This window comes from Crocodylus siamensis, chromosome 12 (genome assembly GCF_052110815.1).
Source record: "Crocodylus siamensis isolate JL-2025a chromosome 12, ASM5211081v1, whole genome shotgun sequence".
In the NCBI taxonomy this organism is placed as follows: domain Eukaryota; kingdom Metazoa; phylum Chordata; order Crocodylia; family Crocodylidae; genus Crocodylus; species Crocodylus siamensis.
Genome location: NC_143406.1, coordinates 5,681,807 through 5,700,435, shown reverse-complemented (window position 1 = coordinate 5,700,435; position 18,629 = coordinate 5,681,807). Strand labels below are relative to the sequence as shown.

Genomic DNA, 18,629 nt, shown 5'->3' with positions numbered 1-18,629 from the left:
GATCCTCCCTAGAGCTAATTCAGCACATAAGTGCTTGCCAATGCTTGGATTCACACACAAATGCTAGACATATGCTTAGGATGTCACTTGAGGGCATGTAAACTTAAGAGACCAGCATATACACTCCACCAAAATCACGCTCCATACTGACCAGCAGAATTAAGCCCTGCGTGTACGTATTTCCTACACACATTCACACACAGGCTTCCTCTGAAATGAAGAACACAGCAGCTCACTGTTGGAAATTATGCCCTACCATGGATCCATAAATATTTTTGAAGGGTACTTTAGAAAGAAGCAAGCTCCCTGCACAGCTCATTCTGTCTAAATGCCTCCCTCTCCTTTCACTAAATATAACTGTCTCTGGCATCTTCTAAAAATCCACTGCAGATCCTGTAACTTTAAACCTGGGCTGAGATCATAATTTTAGTGCTGACCAAACAGAGCGAAGAGGGCGGGCTTGGCCTCTTCTTTTTGAGACCACCTTAGGTACCCTCCCACCCCTTGGTTAAAGAAAAAATGCTGACTCCTCTCTCAGTTATTTTTCTTTAGCTGTATTCATTATCTCTCTGGGAAAACCTGCCCCTCAGACTACTGCAGTCCAAGGGAATTTCTGCAACTCCAAAAGGTTGTCCACAGGTGGTTTCTCTGTGTGATCTCAACTCCTCTTATCTCTAAAATAATCCACGACTGGAACAGTCTGATCCCAGGACTGGAAAGCTATTCTCTCAACAGAATTAGCCAAGATGTTTCTTAAAACTCTGCTCCTCGTCTTCCTGCTAGGGACTGTACCCTTCAGGGCATTTGCTGAAGAAGGTAAGAAGAATCTTCTACTAAAATCATTTCCCAATGATTTGCTGTAATTCACATACATTTTGTCCTTATTGCTAGGTATGTGATTGTACTGTGTTGTTTATAAAGTTTTCTTTTGAATGCCTAAAACCACTATTGAGTGTCTAACTGGATTGTATCAGGAGTGAGACCTGTCTACCTTTGCAGGCTGGTGGAGTTTCCTGGGTGTTTGGAAAAAAACCCCAGCGACCACCCCAATGACCATTTGATGTGCCTGTGGCAGTCAACACAGGACTGCAAGAGGAATGGCGGTGTATGAGCGCTTGATGGAGGCACTACATGGTCTCCAGTTTCACAGTGCAATATGTGCAATGGACACTGAGAGCAATAATTTAGCTGCAATTATGAGACAGCAGCACTCTGACACCAGCTTCTCCCTCCCATCCCCCAAGATCCGTTTCTCCCAAGGAGTGTTTGCCTTTATTCCGGATTGCAAAATGGATATTTCAGCGCGCTCTCGCAATTTGGGGACTTCCATTCTAACGCTAACTTTGCTAGACTCACGGTTGACTGTATTTCCATGATGCACAAGTGTTATGATAGTTTCTCCCAAGCACTTTGAAATGGCAGATTTTGAGGAAACATAACAAGACGTTATAAGATGTTCTGTGTCTGCTGTGGGCAGGAGCGCGAAGAGTTAGTTTTGTAAACTCTTTCTTTTTGAACGTTATATGTATGATGAGTGTATAGCATGATACACTCTCCATATTGAGGGCTGGTGGGTATGTTTTTTCACCCTGATAAAATATACGGGGTCAATTTGGTCCATTCCTACTGAATAATGCCTGGCTCTAGAAGTGGGCACACTGAAATGGGGGTGACCACTTGCCAAGTAACATATTACTTATTAGATTCAGAATCTGTGCAACAGGCAATGAATCCAAGTCCAGGGTGCAGTATCAGTGTGATAGAGCAGGGTGTTGCCAATATAGTTTGGCATTTCAAATAACAGTGTTTAAAAAGTAAAGTGTAAATCATGCCCCAAATTTTCAAAAGCAGATTATTTTGCATTATTAGGAAATAGGGATCCCAGCCTGAGGTACAGGATCAGAGGCTTGGCTGGCATAAGTAAGCATAGTTCTGCTGGAGGAAGTGGACCATGACAATTTATAGCATCTGAGGATCCGGCCCACTGGACTTAAGCTGGAATTGTGTGTTTGCAGCACCTAGGAAAAATCACACCTGGAGGGTCTCGAGTTTGGCTGTCAGATTTCACAGTAACCTGAAGTCAACAGCCACTTTTGAAAAATGTTTCTTTTTCCATTTTGGGCCCACTAGGATAAGCATTTATGATTTCTATCCCCATCATCCAGCCAGCACCACCTTCAGAGTCTTTTGTAACAGTGAAAAGCAAGTCACAAATCCTATTTTTCTCATTTTATACTGACTCCATACCTGCCTTTCACCAGTGTAAATGATTACACAAAGTGTATAGGACCAGTGAATCAGCAGAGTCACTATCCAATTTTTAACCCAGTGCAGTTTCCAATTATGAAACATGAGACAAACATGCAATTCCTGCATGTAGATGTCTAACCCAGTTAACTAGATGCAGAAATGCAAAAGACAAAAAGGATTTATTTTTTTTTTGGTACGCCTTCTTTCTCCAAACAATAAAGCAAGCATTTTAGGAACTGAGTGGGTATTGTGCCCATCTCCATAGCAAGAGTTACCAAGTATCTTTCAACACTGCAGTTCAAACAGTGTAAGCCAGAGGAGGTTTAAACACAGGTCTTTTTTATAAGGCTTTTATGGCCAGCTAAGATAGGGCTGAACTCTGGTGACTGATGTAGAAGCTGGCGTACAAGACTATTTTATTAGTGAATTCTTAATAGTCTCTCTTATCTATTGTTTCTAGGTTTTGCAGACACACAGTTCTCAGTAAATGCACCATCAGTTATTGTAGAGCCTCTGTATAGTGTGTAAACAAGTCTCAAATCAGCATTTTCATGGCTCCAGTATATAACAAGTGCCCATTAGTGATCGGTACCATAGATAACTCTCTCAGTGCTAATACCATTTCCTTGACCAGTGAAGACTGAGACTGAGATTTTACCTAATAATTTCCTCCCCATTTCTAGTGATATAAAATGCTGCTCAAAATCCAATAAAAACCCACAAGGCAGTACAATCCAAGTGAAAACAAATCTTTCAGTTCACGAAGTGCTTGAAACACGTGTTTCTGTCTGCCCTCATCTTCCCAAACAAACTTGGTTTAACCATCCATGCAAATAGCCAAGTATTCTGTCACATTTTTCACTCAAGCTGTTAATTCTTCTTATCCCCTAATGAGTTTCTAGCCTAAAGCACTTTTTGCAAAAGCATTAGCAGATGCACATTTGTCCTTCTGAGATCCTCTTTCCTGCAAAGCACAACGTTTTGCACACTTCGCCACGCCCAAGCTTATAAAACCCAGAGCTTCTGAACCAAAATGGCACACTCCGGCCCAGACACTCTGATGCCAGTGCACGCTACTGCCTCAGCTTAGCAGTCTGCAGAATTAACCAAATAATGAGAAGCACACAGTTTCAAAGGAATGCTTCCCACAGGCAACAAATCCCACAGCTTCAAGCTTGTGCCCACATGCACATACTATTGCAGATGATCAGAGATCACCCTACTAGCCACCGTCTCCGCTCTTGGCTAGATGGTCCTGCTGTTCTGCACAGACACATGCCAGTTGCCAATTTTGGGGTCAGAAAAGATTTTTTATTTTATATTAGGTTGGCATGGACTTTGTATGCGTGTATGTAGGGGGGAAGGTTCATTTCCTCTGTAGCATAGAGTATTGTCCTTTTCAAAGACTTTCTGAGTGTATATTAACCAAAAACTTCTTTATCACTGCAGTGGTATGGCATCAGCATTGCTGTCATCTCCTGTACATTCACCTATGTCATAGGTGTTTCAGTTATTATGTATGGGGGAGGGTCTGAAGTGATGATCTAGTGGAGTAATTGGTTGCCCACTAATGCACTAAATTGGATTTGGTGGCTTAGGAGGCCCTTTGCAGTCATATGCTCCATGAATCCATGTTATTTTGGCACTGTACAAACCAATATGAAGGCAGCTCCTGTCTCAGGCAGAGCTTGAAATCTAAGAAACCCATTTCGAGCAACAAGTGAGGGAGAAGCCTGTATAAAAACAGGCACTGAGCTCCAGACATAAATGTTTCTGCAGTAAGCCGAGATGAGCTGGAATGTTGATTAAATGTTTTATTTCCAGGAAAAGTTGATTTGGTGAAGCAAGAGACTTTGCAGCAATGTGTCAGTTTTGACATAAATAATAATTCAGAGTTCTTCCATGTGTCTACATTGTACACACATCCCAGCAAGCCCCAGACAAGCAGCATGGGTTCACGTGAGCTGCCTCCTAAATTGAAAGAACTGCAGCTATAATTTGTACAGGGCTGCAGCCAGGCTAATTAGTACTGCCTGTACTAAGATTGTCAGGAGCAATTAGCTCATCCTATGCTAATTAATCTGACCATGAGACCATGCAGATGCAGCTGCATATCTTGTGGGTCAGGAAACTGCCTGTGCAGGGTAATGCAGGGTGTGTTGAGAGCACTGCTTTCTGGCACAGCAAGTTCATTGTGTAGATGTGGCTTCAGTCCCATGTTAGAGTTTCTGATCAAAGAGAATGAAGCCTCAGGATAACCAGAGCACAGAGGCTTGGATGCTCAAATCAGTGAGAGACACAAGCTCAAGTTGCTGCACTTAATCAGGGCATTCAACAGGGATGTGGCCAACCTACTCTGGCCAAACCTAGTGGTCACACGCATGAAATATAGGAAAAGAAAGGGCACATTTTTGTTCTATTTGTACTTGAGAACTAAACCTTAGAGGCTTGACTCCGGGATCTATGTTTTAGGGATGCTAGATCTGAAACTGCCTGCCTCCCAGAGAGATTTGGTCAAGGGTAGATGAAAGGCATCTGGGAAATAGAAACTGCAGAAGGCATATGTATCACTTTGGACCTGTATTAGCCTTAATTAGAGGACCGAGTGCTGGCATGCTATGTGTTTCACTTAGATAAGCATCACATTTCTCAGAATCAGAAACCAAAACAGATTCTAGGGGCGGGCTTTTTCAGGAGCACTCAGTGTTGGTCTAACACGACCACCGCTGAACTGAGGAGTTTTGCCATCAGTATCAAATGGCAAGAGAATTAAGCAGACACCAAACCCTTTTGAAAAAAAAATAAATCCCATAATCCTTGTTGTAACAAGCAAATGGACACACAGATCAGATGCCAACATGCGTTCTCAAAGCAAAAAAGGAAGGCTCGCTTTGGGTCAGTGAGATTTTGAGTTAATAAAGCAGGCAAACTCAGATATGTCTTTAAAACATTATTCAGAACTGGGAGGGATGTCACTCCAGCATCCTGGTTTCACTTTCAACTGGGAACATCAGCTGCAGTCTACAGAAAAATCTTGCCCTGGTTTTAGCTGGACAGAGGGCTTTGCTTTGGACATAAACCTACCACAGGTGGATGCACCAGTGCTGGGCAGCTGCGTTGGTAGTGACAGAAGAAACCATCCTGCAGAGGACGGTATCACTTTGGACCTGCTCCACAGAAACCATTAGAGACTCCCTGCTGCTGCTATGCTGTTGCATAGTTGTGCTGTGCATAAATCATGTTCTGCCTCCCCAAGCCCTAATCCTTTGGGAAACTGCACCTGTTCTGCTATGTGCTCCCCCCCAATATAATGCAAGGGAATGTATAGGATTTGCTCCCCCATTCTGTCCTGAGCCCCCATTGCTGTACAATAGTTTAAAATTTGCCACCTCCCATCCCAAAAATGGCTGCATTGCAAGCAATGGTAAAGTGCTTGCTGCATACACCACTCTTGACTAGAGGCATCATGCTTAAGGTGCATCCTGCATCCACCTTAGACACTAGACTCTTTTGAGCATCTAAAACTAGATAAAGAACCACACACACATGCATGTGTGCACACACACAGTTGATCTGACTTATTTGGCAGCTAGCAATACCTTTACAGCATTACTGCCACGCTGGTTAGCCCCAAGAGACTGCAGAACAGATGTCATTCGTCTTGTTGTCCAATCACTTTTCAGTCCTTGAGAGTTAGAACTAAGTCTATAGCCATGTACCTGAAGAAATCCTTCCTGTTTAAAAGATTACAGTAGTCCTTTCATTAACTGGGGCTGACCAGGGAAAACTGGGACTATAAATCCATGGTCAATACCTGTCTCACAGATTCACACCTGCTGATGATCTGACTTGGACAATTTAGCAGCTGGCACCATAACTCTATATCAAGAGAGAACCCCCCTTCTCCCCCACCCAAAAAAAATACAGTCACAGATCATCAAAACCCAAGTAAGAAAAAAAGCTTAATGCAAAGCAGTTATGTAGCTGGGCTCCTCTACCAGCATTCAGCATGTTTCCTTCTTGTGTCGTTGTTTAAAGAAGCCACACACACCACAGAAATGACTACTATTTCCCCCAAAATGCAACATGTTTTTTGTTTCAGTTGTGCAATTTCTTGTTCATGTGTTTGCTTTTTGTCTGGCTGTGGTCAGGGACTGCAGGACACACCCTGGACATGCCTGATCCTAGCATCTATTGCTTCCTAGGTTCATGCTGCAGACAGGTAACATCTCAAGATCTCTGCTGACTTTTTCATGCATGCACATACCCCAATCCTTTCACACCAATCTCCCATTGTAGCAAAGCTCTCATGGCAATTTGTTGCCCAGTTTGGTATTCAGTGGGCATGTCTGCAAGTCACCCTTCATTGCCATAGTGACGCGCTGCTGTGATGTAGTGATCACTTGCGTCTACGTGTCACCAGCAGCTATATCGCTGTACCTGCACACCCTGCCCATTTTAGCGCACCACTACAGAGAAATGGCAGCTAACAATAACCATGCACCATGTGTACAGTGCAGTACGGGTAGTTATGCCACGTGTACAGTGAAGCATGGTGCAGTAACAATATTGCTGGAGGGCGATGTATATGTGCACCCAGTGTGGGATACCCAGGTGTAGAGTGAGGGTGAGATGGTGACAGGAAGGAGGGGGAGAGGTCTCATGAAAGTAAAACAAAAAATCAGCCATAGACTTTTCTTTCCAGATGATTGGCCAAAGACTCTCCAGAACCCTGGGAATTTTCCTTTGCATCTGCACCATCTAAAAATACTATTTATTTTTTTGAGACCCTTCTGGATGTGGGCAAAAATGAAATGCCATACCAGAACAGCAGATGTAGGGTTCATTTAGAAACAGCTGTTTCTCTACTAGTATCCAGCACTGTAGGATGAGATGTGGAGGTAGAGCGGGGGTGGCCTTGTTCCTCTGGCTAGCCCAGCCACAGCAATAGAAACCATCTGCACCCGGGTGGGGTGACCCGATGCATCAGCCAAAAGAAACATTTCTGACAGTTCAGCAAAATGTTGTCATCAAGCAAAGCAAGCCACATGGAGCGCAGCTGATCTCCAGGGCTCTCTGCAACACAAAGCTATTTGCAACACAAAGCAGAGTACACCTGGATCTAGTATGTACATCAAGGACTTGTGTTTTCAAGGGGTTGATGATGATGCTTTCCTGTTCTCTCGTTCACCTCCCTTCAGTGCTGAATACAAAAGTTCATAAAGTCAGTGCCTGTACCCAGGAACAACAGCAGGCACTTCAGAGTTTAATGTACAGTGTGCATCTTCCTGAAGAAAAATGACATGGGGGCAGCTTTAAGAAAATCATATCACACACACACACACACACCAGTGCACTTTGACAGGTCCTGGCACTGTTCCTGAGTCTGGACTGCTACTAGGAACTATCATAATGAGGAGGAAACAACGGCAGTATGAAAACAATTCACAAATCCCGAATGGATTGATGTTGCTAACTCTCTGGGTTTCATTGTAAGTATCCCAATATTTGGTACTTTTCTGAAAGCCTCAGCTGCAGGAGTCATGTGTGCCAGGAAAAAAAAGTCACTTCTTTAAAAAGGCAAATGTTCTAGTCCTTCTTGTAAAGGACAGCTTCAAAGATCGACATCCCTTCCTCCCTCTCCCATGAGGCTCAGACTCCAAATGAGCCTTAAGTGTTATTTTTCTGAAACTCATGGTTTTGAAGGAGAATTGGTGAAGGTCCCATGTTTTTGCCATGATCTAAATCTGTGGTAGCATTCCCAAAGTGCAGTGTCTGCAAAGTAAAGTTACCACATGATATTAAGTTATAACATGAAATGAAAGGGAACTATTGCTTTGGCTCCGATTGAAACAAAGTGCACTGTTAGCTTATGAGAGCGGCTTGGATATTTGCTGAGCTCTCTCGCTGGTCTATGTAAAGGTTCCACCACAGTCTCAATTAGGCGCACATAGATTTTCCTTAGCCTCAATGACTGCATTGGTAATGGCTTCTCTCAAACTGCCCTGTGTGCCAGACTTCGCCTCTCAGTAAAGATCCTTTTAAATGAGAAGAGCTCAGCTGAGGACAAATCCTTAGCACCAAGTTATCTGTTGGCCTAGCAATGTCAAAGAGGACAGAAATAGCAGAGAATATGGCTCTAGGATGTCAATATTTTTGTACTTTCACCAGAGGTCTGGCTTGACTTTAATCATGGCACTAAGTGAAGTGTAGAACAAAATCCACTCTAGAGTTTCTAGCACAGAAGGTTTTCAGCAGCTCTAACTAGAGAGGTATTTCCTTTTCTTTTAATAGCATGATTGATTTCCATACCTCAGAGTTTAGACAAGCTATCAGTTAAAACAAGTTAATGAACAGGACAACCGACCGTGGAACAGCGGAGGATGCGGTAACCATTTGTGTGCCCACAAGTACTCTATAGTAAGCGATGGGACTAAGTTGTTCCGGTTTGGCTTTTTCATTAAGGGGTAAGGAGCTGCACTTAAGTTATCACTAGCCACAGGCACACAGACCGTCGACATCAGGTTTTCCGTGGTGAGCCCCTGCTCCCACTTACCCCTATTTAATTTGGGCATTTGTTCACACACACAATAACATGCTAGGCTAAAAGTGAGCACGTGCATGTTAATAAAACGTAACATAGTCAGAAAAAACCCACATTTTAATACAAGTAGTGCCATAACAGTCAGTCTGCTTCCTTTACAGTAAATATTCCAAGCACTGAATAGGACTGCTAAGCCAAAGAGTCTGCCTTTAGTTTAATGGGTAAAACCAAAAGCACAAATTGGCCCCATGTTCTTGGTTAAAAGTGCCCTCCCCACATTCTGGAACGTGAAGTGGTGAATATACTGCAGCATATCTTACAATCATGGACAGGTTTCTCTGCTGTTTTATTTGGATGCCAACTGCAAAGTTTTAAATTAAGCAAATATTTTTTTTTGCATTCAACAGAAAAGGTCTTTCCTTCCAGGAGCAAAAGTCAGATTGGTTTAGAATAAGCAACCAATGACTCAGCAGCAAGACAACCTACTAGTTGTGACACCTCCCTGGATTCTGCAAATCCTAAAAGTACTGGGGAAAAAAATGCTGCATGTGGGGTGAAGCCTCAGCATGTGTGAGGTGACGATTTGTCCAGCTTGCATCCAGACCTAAACTCTGTGGTTATCTTGTACCACCAGACCCAAAATACAAACGGAAAAAAACTGGCAAAGTTTGCACAGTTTTCCATTAAAAATATTGTTTGTCCAAAGCTGTCCAAAGATGTTGAAGTTGTTCAAAGCGCCCTTCCTTCCCCTCATTGATTCTTAACCAAGTCACGTACTAGCTTCTATTCTATTCAATAGGCGGTAATTATGCTAAGGGTAGGAAGAAGTTGGAGTAGGGCTTCTCCAAACACTGGGTACCATATTTAGGTCTGGGAACTCAAAGGACTTCCCTTGGCTTTCTCAAAGAAAATAATCTATGCAATGCGAGATGCAACATAGTGTCCCTTGAGAGGCATGGCATGATGAGCACATGTCAGTGAATGACAAGGTTCTTTGGGTAAATCCAATATCTTTTATTAGACCAACTAAAATAGTTGGAAAATTTCTCTTTTGCAAGCTTTTGGATACAAACACCCTTCTTCAGGCAGAGGTGCTCTTCCTTGATGGGATCAAAGCCAGAAGCCGGTATGCAGACTGTCTGCAAATGTGCTGAAGACAGTGGGGGAGAAACAGGTTGAGGGGGAAGGGAAATGGTGATCTGGTGATACAATGCAGCTGGTAAATAGTAGAGAGGTTATCTGGGGTATCAGATATTAAGCAAGTTATAATGTGCCATTAATCCAATGTCTATATTTAGTCCATGATTTTTTCCATCCAGGAAGTCGACAAAGTGAAGTTCATAGGCTTATCCATGAAAGGTGTTTTGTAAATTCCCTTTGAGGATTAGAACTGAGAGACTGGGGAGACAGTTGTTTTCTTGTGAGAAATTTGCCCCCACAGGTAAATGGGTATTTCTGTCTTTGGCAGAGTTTTGGTGTGCATCCATTCTGGTATGCAGTTGTTGTTTGGTCTCTCCTACATATTTTCCACTGGGGCATCTAGTGCACTGGATAAGATGTATTACACTTCTGGAGGTGCAGGTGTATAATCCAGAAATGGGGATGGTTCTGTTGTGGGGTGTAGTTATTGTGGGAGTGGTCGAGATGTGTTGGCAGGTTTTATGTTTCTTCTCATGGATCCATTCAGTGTCCATTCTGGTGATGAGGTTGGCAAGGTTCAGTGCTTGTTTAAAAGGCTAAAATGGGTGGTTTGGGGACAATGTCTTTAAGAATTGGGCTGCCTTCTAGTACGGGGTTACAATTGTTTGAGGATTTTCCATATAGGTTCCAGAGAGGGATGGTATGTCCCAGTGTTGTGCGATTTGTGGGGGTTTTCTTTCTGTACTGCAGCAGTGCTTCAGGTGCTATCCAGGTGGCTCTTTCAAATCATCTTTCAAAGATCACACTTTTGAAAGAGTCACCAGGAATGAAGGAAGAAAGAGCACATACTGCAGCCCTTTCCTTTCTGGCTGTCCTCTGTGATGGCCACCCTATTCAGAAACCGGAGGCATTAGAAAAAGGTATGCAGCCATAGGGCTAAGCCAGTATGGCAAGTTGCCTCAATCCTCTGCTGTAATGTGAAAGACAAAACACAGAGAAATGAAATGTCCTTAACACATTTACAACTCTGATCAGCTTGTAACCTATGTCTGACTCTCTGACAATACTTGATGACAAACAGAATGCACATGTGGTTAAACCAGCAAAATACCCCTTTAGCTTTCTGTAGCTCCCTAACCCATGACTTCTCCTAGTGGATAAATATCATTTTTGTTATAAATAAACAAATACTCCTAGGAAAGCTGACAGTGGATATCTTATCTGAAAAGAAGAATCAGTCATGTAGACACATGCACCTCAGTCCTCTTTGGCAATACAGCTATAGATCTATAGACAGACTCCCTATCAGTGATTGCGATGTGGATTGACATCAAGAGCTTTGTTCCCATTTCTACTAGGTTTGTATCTGGCTTACAGATTTTGAAAAAAATACCCTGTTAATGTGGGTTGATTAGTATTGTCCCTTGAGACATGCTCAGGGCCCTCAAATGACACTAATGTAATCCCGACAAAGGCTCATATGCATTTAAATTTTGAGAGTTCACCACTGGGTTTTGACTGCCAATTTCAATTAATGAATGAAAATAAAGTAACTTGAATTCTAAAAGATGCAATGCTTTCTGATTGACAGCAATAACCTCATAAGATGTATGAAAACAGCTTTCTGTCCTTTAAATAGTGCTACTCAATTTAAAATTGCTAATCAATCATATGGCTCTTTTCATTTCTTTTATTCTATGCTTGGGCAGAGGTGAGGGGTTTCAGGGAAACCATGGATGAGTCTTCTAATTTTTCTTAAGGTGAATTCTTTCAATGTTGGCAGGCAAGGTTCTTTGGGCAGATGTGATATCTTTTATTAGACCAACTGAGTAGTTGGGAAAAACATCTTCATTATTGACAGGGAATAAAACATACCCATGTAGTGGGTAGCTCAAAATCTTCTCACTAAGTTAGATGGCAGCTGGGCCTTTGCTGGCAATGCACATGGGAGTTTAAGTCACTCAGGCTACAAGACAAGTCAAAAGTCGGTTTGATCTCTTCCATCTTCAAAAGCTCTTTGTTATGCTTGGAGGTACCTAAGAGACATGCTAATCTTCAAGCATCATCCAACTCTTGCTCAGTCTATTGACCTTCACAACAGGAGTACTTTGAAACTCACCCTAAGAGGCTTTTCCATTCAGCTGATATAGTGAGCTCATTATTTTAAGAGTGGGCTATTGTATGCATATGCATTGAAAAACTTCTGTAGCAGCATGGAGCTTTCAAAGATATTGTGTCTTGCCCTAGCGTGAGAAGTTGCAATCCTATCACAGTTGGGGACTTTCAACTGGAATGCTCCCAGTTAGAATTTGGCAATGCAAAATGCAGTGATTAATTGACATCTGCACCAGCCTACATCTGCAAAAACAATGGCAAGAGAAAAGGTAGCAGGAGAGAGGAAGACACCAGACAGTAGGGGGGTATTCAGATTTTACAAACTGCTCAGATACAGTAATAGAAAGCTGATGCTTTCTCCTGCAGTTCCCCCTAAAATTTACCATCATGTTAGGTATATAGGTTGGAGCCGTGTTGGCCCAAGGACAAAGGCAGACAAGGTTCCTTGGGTAAATATCCAATAACTTTTATTAGACCAACTAATATAGTTGGAAAAATTCTTCTTCCTTCCTCAGCCTGATGAAGGGTGTTTGCACCCAAAAGCTTGAAGAATTTTTCCAACTATTTCAGTTGGTCTAAGAAAAGATATCGAATTTACCCAAAAAACTTGTCTGCCATCATGTTAGGTGACATTTACCTCTGAACATCGGACCATTAAAGGTCCAATGCACATATACAACTTAAGCCTGATTTGAGCCCTATTTCAAAGTGGGCTACAGGCCCTGTTCCCAGTGAATTTCTCTCCATACAAAACAATAAAAAAAACCACAGCAAAAAACAAAAAAACCTTCATACTGCTTTTGTAACAGTAGAGCTGTTCATAAAAGTTGGCCTGTCCCATTGTACAGGGAAAATTGTATTCTAGTTCTTGGGGTGACATCCTAGCTCCTTTGAAGTCCATAACAAAGTTTCCATTGTGCTGACTCAAATAATATGTTCTTGATGCACATGAGGGAAATGTGTTTCACTAGGTTGGTCACCATGTTCTGGAAATAGGGTGACATTTATGGAGTATGGTTAAACCCCTGTGTTGGGGAGTTTAGACAACTAGAGTGAGATTGTAAATACTTGTAACTGAAACCCAACAATTTATAAGCATCATAGGTTTTTAGGGCCAGAAGGGACTATTAGACGCTCATATAACACAGGCCCAGTTAATCCAAAAAACTGGTTGGGTTTTGTTTTGTTTTTACTAAAGTGAGTCTTCCAGGCAAGTATCCAGTCTTGACCTGAAGATTGAATAGATGGCCAACCCACCACTTAGTTGCAGCAGTTTACCACCCTCATTGTTTAAATCTGCCCAACTGGAGAGCTCATTACTATGTTGTATTTCCTATTCCTGCAGGTATGTCAAGGCACCCCTCAGCCTTCTTTTTGATCATCTAAACACATCTAACTCTTTAAGCCTCTCTCTGCACTAGATAAATTAGGCAAATACATGGGCAGATATGAACTCCTTGCTGGTTATCAGTGGCAAACTTTGCCAATCTTCAGTGCACACAATCCAATTATGTCAGAGTCCCTCTGTGGCACATCTCTCCGTGTGAGGTTCCCTAGGGATCTACATCTTTGTTTTCTTACATTGTTTCCTTTGGGTGCCTGAAGAACAGGTCATTCTTCAGAGCTTAGAGCTATTGCAATGCCAACAGTGTAATTAGCGCCATGAATGGGTTGCTTGTTATGTATGTAATAAACTTCTTTTACTTTCCGCTTGGGGTTTCCCTGTGGTAATTGGTTTTCTCCATCTGCGCTCATTCACTGACTTCTGCATAAGGGATATTTTTTCAACTGGGCCTGGGATTATAACCTTACCTGATCCTTCCGGTGCATATTGCTGAGCTCATGCAGATGGACACGCTTAACTAAAACATTGTCGTCCAAACATGGTAATGGCAATGTAATGGCATTATTTTTATAAATCCCAAGATGGGGTTGTTCTATGGACATCTCGGGGCATTTTCAACTCCACGCTAGAACTTTGCCTTTCTCCTTCATTTTAAATATTTCTTTTTCTAAACTTTCAGGGGGATGGAGGAGGTTGGCCATTTTAGGTCTGAAGAGAAAGAATGTGTTAAACACACATGCACACATATATGTGAGTTATAGCTTCTCCAGGGTAGCATTTCATATTTACCATTATTTACTCTTTTAGAGCTCTTCCCAAAAGTAGATTGGCCAAAATGATCAAGCCCTTGATTTAAAAAGAATCATTTAGATAGAAAAGAGATTTTAATGGTATTTCCCCACTCACAGATAATATTAAGATTACAAGCGCCCTGAAAGAGAGGCCTCCTCTGTGTTTAGCATCAGATGTAACAGGACCCTGATCTGCATGATTGGCAAAGGTGTTACGACAATATAATAAATACAATACATGCTACCCCTGCAATTTATGGCAGTGCTCGCCAATAGAGTCAAGCAGTCCTGCCTTGGCTCACAGCAAGTAGGCCAGAGGAGATGAAATAATTCTTCTCCATAGGATACAAAGGAAGGGAAAGGATAAGTCTAGGGATGGATATAATACAGGCTTTCATCTTCAAGCTGCAAGTTCAAAGCCCACCCTACTTTGGTACTGAGTGAATGCTGACACTTCTATGTTACATTCCCTATTGACCATAGTCCAGTTCCCAGGGGACAGCTCCCGCACTTGGGAAAGTACACTGCAGTTAATGCCCTTACTAACCACCAGAACTGAGAGGCCCAGCAGGCAAGGAGGATGAACACTGAAGTCCATCTTGCAGGCTAAAATGTTAGAAAAAAGTGAAGATTCCCATTGACTGAAATTTTAGGTAAGCAAAATGAGAAGTCATTTAAGGGCCTGATGTCCAGAGGGTGGATGTTCAACACTTTCTCAGAGATCAAGGCTGTTTTAACTCTCTCAAAGGGAAATTTGCTTCACTGCTCTCCATGTTGTACTTGTCCAGGGCACTTATTTATACCAACTTGGTGCCTAAAGTTTGACTCTCCAATCCATTTTGAGGCACCTAAGTAGATGCTTCATGCCTACATTTAAGTAACTAAAGTCTATATTTAGATGCCTAAATAGAAGTTTCTATTTAAGTCCCTAAGTGTGGATTTAGAAATCTAACATTAGATTCTCTGGTTTCAAGATTTTGACAGAGGCATCTGGGATCTCAGTCTCATGCTTTAGAGTTGCACTAGAACAGGATATATTTTTTTTAAAAATAACTTCAGACAGAAATGTCTGAAGGTACTAACCTGTGTTTTGATTCAGCCTGACCTGATTTTCCTCCTCTAATTTTTTGGTTCAAATACTGGGCCCAAATCATCCATCCTTTGCTCAACTCTAATTCATGCACAACCTAATAAAGAAAACAAAGAAGTTAATGGATAAACTAATTTATTCAATAGAGAGATTAAAGCAGTAAATTTCTAATCTTGGATGCCCAAGAGATGAGGATGCAACTTAGATCACCCAGTTGTCACTGGTGCAATTAAAAAAAAAATATTTAAACACTACAGACTGCTCACTTAATGTTTTATTTCCCCTATATAAACATATTAAAACAATACAGTATGCCCTGCTTTCTATTCTCACACTGTGGATAGCTGTCCTCCTTGCTTACAAACAATTAACTGAACTGTGCTGCCAATATATCATTTGACACTTTGGAAATTGCACTGGGATATGGTGCGTGTTGAATGGAAGCAATTCTGTTCATCACATATAAGTAGAGAAACACTGGAACAGAAGCTAGTGCAGGAGGGAAAGAAAGGATCAGAGACACCCACTGCTCAGAATAAAATGGTTAGTAAACAGGTGGTTTTTACATTTTTGAACCCATTGCTGGAGTTCATTTGGGGAGAAATCCAGTCTCTTTACCTTTCCTTTCAACAACTGCTCTCTTGCCCTCTTCAGCCAGTGCAAAGGAAGCAAAAAAAGTCCTGCAATACAAATTGGGACTTCCAACTACTCTGAATGGCAGGGGGACCCATTTCACTGCACGTGATGTATCCCTCAACAAAGGACAGGTATGATTAATGCAGACGATACACAATGTTCCTAAAGCATGTCTTTGGATTAAAACTATCCACAAGAAGACCCTGAGCCTGCCTTTTCTAACACCTGATGTTTAGAATTCAGTACCTAAATTCATACTGAAATGGAAGTATTTCAACTGGACTGCTCATATGAGTCCCAAGCTGCTCATATGTTTAAATATTCATTCCTTTTAAAATGTTTTCCTGGATGAGAGCTTTAGATACCTCACTTGCTGGCCTGATCTTCAGGAGAAATTAGTACCCACAGAGCCCATTCCCAAGTTTGATCTTTGTACAGGTGAAACTTCATTGTTTTTCATCTACTCAGAAGAAGGTACTAGGTATATATTAGTGCCAGGTGGAAAAAGCTAAAGTTACACAGTCAGTGTTTGAGTTGGTGGCTCAAAACGTGGCCTTTCTTCATTCCTCTTTGAACTTGAACGTTTTGCATCAGAAAAGCCTGAAATCCTGATACTCAAAATTTTGAGCTGAGACCTTCAGGAAGTGCTACCTATACTTCAAAGATACCTTACAGAATCGGGCCATTTTTTGATCAGCTTTCTGCACAAATAAAATGTGAAGCTAATCTAAAGAGTATGTGAAGGATGACAGGTAGCAAAAGGTTCAAAAGGTGTTTGGAGATGGAGAGTGGTTCAGCTTGCTGCAGAGACTGAGACCAGGTATAAAGTATGAATCTAGATCTGAGTTCTCCAAACGTTTGTTTAGAAGTGTGTCTGTCTTGGGTTTTGAACTCAGGCATATACTTATTATTAGCTCTTGGACTAATAGAGTTAAGTTTCACAGTGGCATTTGGAAGGGGCAACATCATCATATCCCAAGAAACAGCTTAACAGGCAGCCTTCTTAGTTACGGTGAATTAAAAGCTCCCAGGAAACTGCAAATAATATCAGCATCGATGGATGATCACAGTTTCATGAGTAATTTTGATATCTGAACAGATGGCACCTGTGTTCTTCTGACCTTCTTAAGAATTACCAGCTATTTTCATATAGTTGCCCTTTTCCTGTCCTGTCTTTTTCTCTCTCTCTCTGTTTTCCTCTTGACTGGAAAGTCAGCCAGACTTGGCCATGTCTATGGGAGAAAGTGATAGGACCTGTGCAACAGAACTGTGCCAAGGAGTCGGGTAACACATGTGAGACTAGAATAAAAACCCTTTCGTTTTGGACTGCTGTTTAAACAAACAAGTTTTTAAATATTGAAAAATTGATTTGTCCGTTTTCTACTTGGATTTCCCCCAAAATGTCCCCTTATACCTGCTAGCAATCATGAAGGTTCCAGGTCAGTGATTCTCAACCAGGTGCCATGGTATCCTGGGGTCCCTTGAGATCCTTTCAAGGGTGCCATGCAGTGTTAGCACGGTTAGGTGTGCAAACAAGATTCAAAGGATAAACTGGAGATTTCAAGTAGGAATCCAGCATGTTAAATATATTGGGAGCTGTTGTGGCCTTTGAGTTCTTTGCAAGAGAAGAACCGCTCTTTTACTTTTCTGTTATGAAAACTAACAGTTGGCATTTTCTGTAGGGTGCCTTGCGCCTCAAAAAGTTGAAACCGGCTCTTTCAAAGGTAAGTCTATAATCAGAGATTTAGTTGAGATGAGAAAAGGAGTTTATCAGGAATTAAGTAGGCTTTATTCACCGTATGTTGCAAATGTATGCGTATATACGTATTTAGCAAGACAGAGATGGAAACAGAAGTAAATCCTCTCATGCTGGATGTATTAATGTATGGGCTGTTCAGTTTAGCCAAGGGTGATCAACTGACACTGCAACTCATTTTCTGTATTTTATTTAGCAAGCTCAGTTCTAGAGGATGAAGAAAGTACAACAACGGATTTCAAAGACAGGAACGACACATGGTACAATGAAGTGCCAACTCTGGTGAGTGTCACTAAAGCAAGGCTCTCCAGTTCAGTGTGATACTGCATTCCCTATGTTGTCTTTTGACCTGTCAATATGGTTTTAACCATTAAAATTACATAGCAGTAAGTCATGACTTGAGTTGCAAAAAAAAAAAAAAAAAAGCTGACCAAATGCCAGGGGTTTTGCTTTGCAAAAAGCTGGAAATATTTGTGACAGTTGCTGAATTGTGCAAAATATTCTCAGCCTGCCTGTGCACCGCTGTGCAGTAGTTCTGTCTTGGTGTGTTTCCACTGGCTTTAGTGAAGATGAGCAAATGTCAAACTGATGTAACACACCAGACAAACTGATCTGCAAACTTCTAGAAGATTGGTAAATTCAGCTTTCCCTGTCTCTGTGCTGATGGTTTGAAATTTTGCTGCTAGGGACTGCTGTGGAAAGCAGTTATAAAATTGCTTTTTCTTTATGACAAAAGTTCACACAGTGACACTAAGCAAAAATGCAATTTAATGTTTACTTTACAAATTGATGAAGCAGCATATTGTGCTCTTAAATGGAAACTTGCCTGGGAGCATCCTAAAACCCAGGCCTCCCGATGCAGATGTAGCTTATGACGAACCCACATGCATTCACAGTGGAAATCCAGAGAGTTCGCTAGAGGGTTCTCTCCTTTTATTACTAACCTGTTCCTCCCACTCTCT

The 18,629-nt window shown here is 41.7% G+C and overlaps 1 protein-coding gene across 2 annotated transcripts in view; it reads left to right on the top strand.

Moving 5' to 3' along the window:
* Positions 1-464: 464 nt before the first annotated feature.
* The window catches only part of PDPN (podoplanin), a 29,718-nt gene continuing 11,553 nt past the window's right edge, over positions 465-18,629 (top strand). Inside the window, exons 1-2 of one of the 2 annotated variants that reach the window (XM_090024689.1) lie at positions 465-816; positions 17,864-17,949. In XM_090024689.1, coding sequence (XP_089880815.1) covers positions 747-816; positions 17,864-17,949 — 156 coding nt within the window. In that variant the 5' untranslated portion in view covers positions 465-746. The remainder of the gene's footprint in view (positions 817-17,863; positions 17,950-18,629) is intronic. The other variant, XM_090024690.1, reaches the window with a different exon arrangement.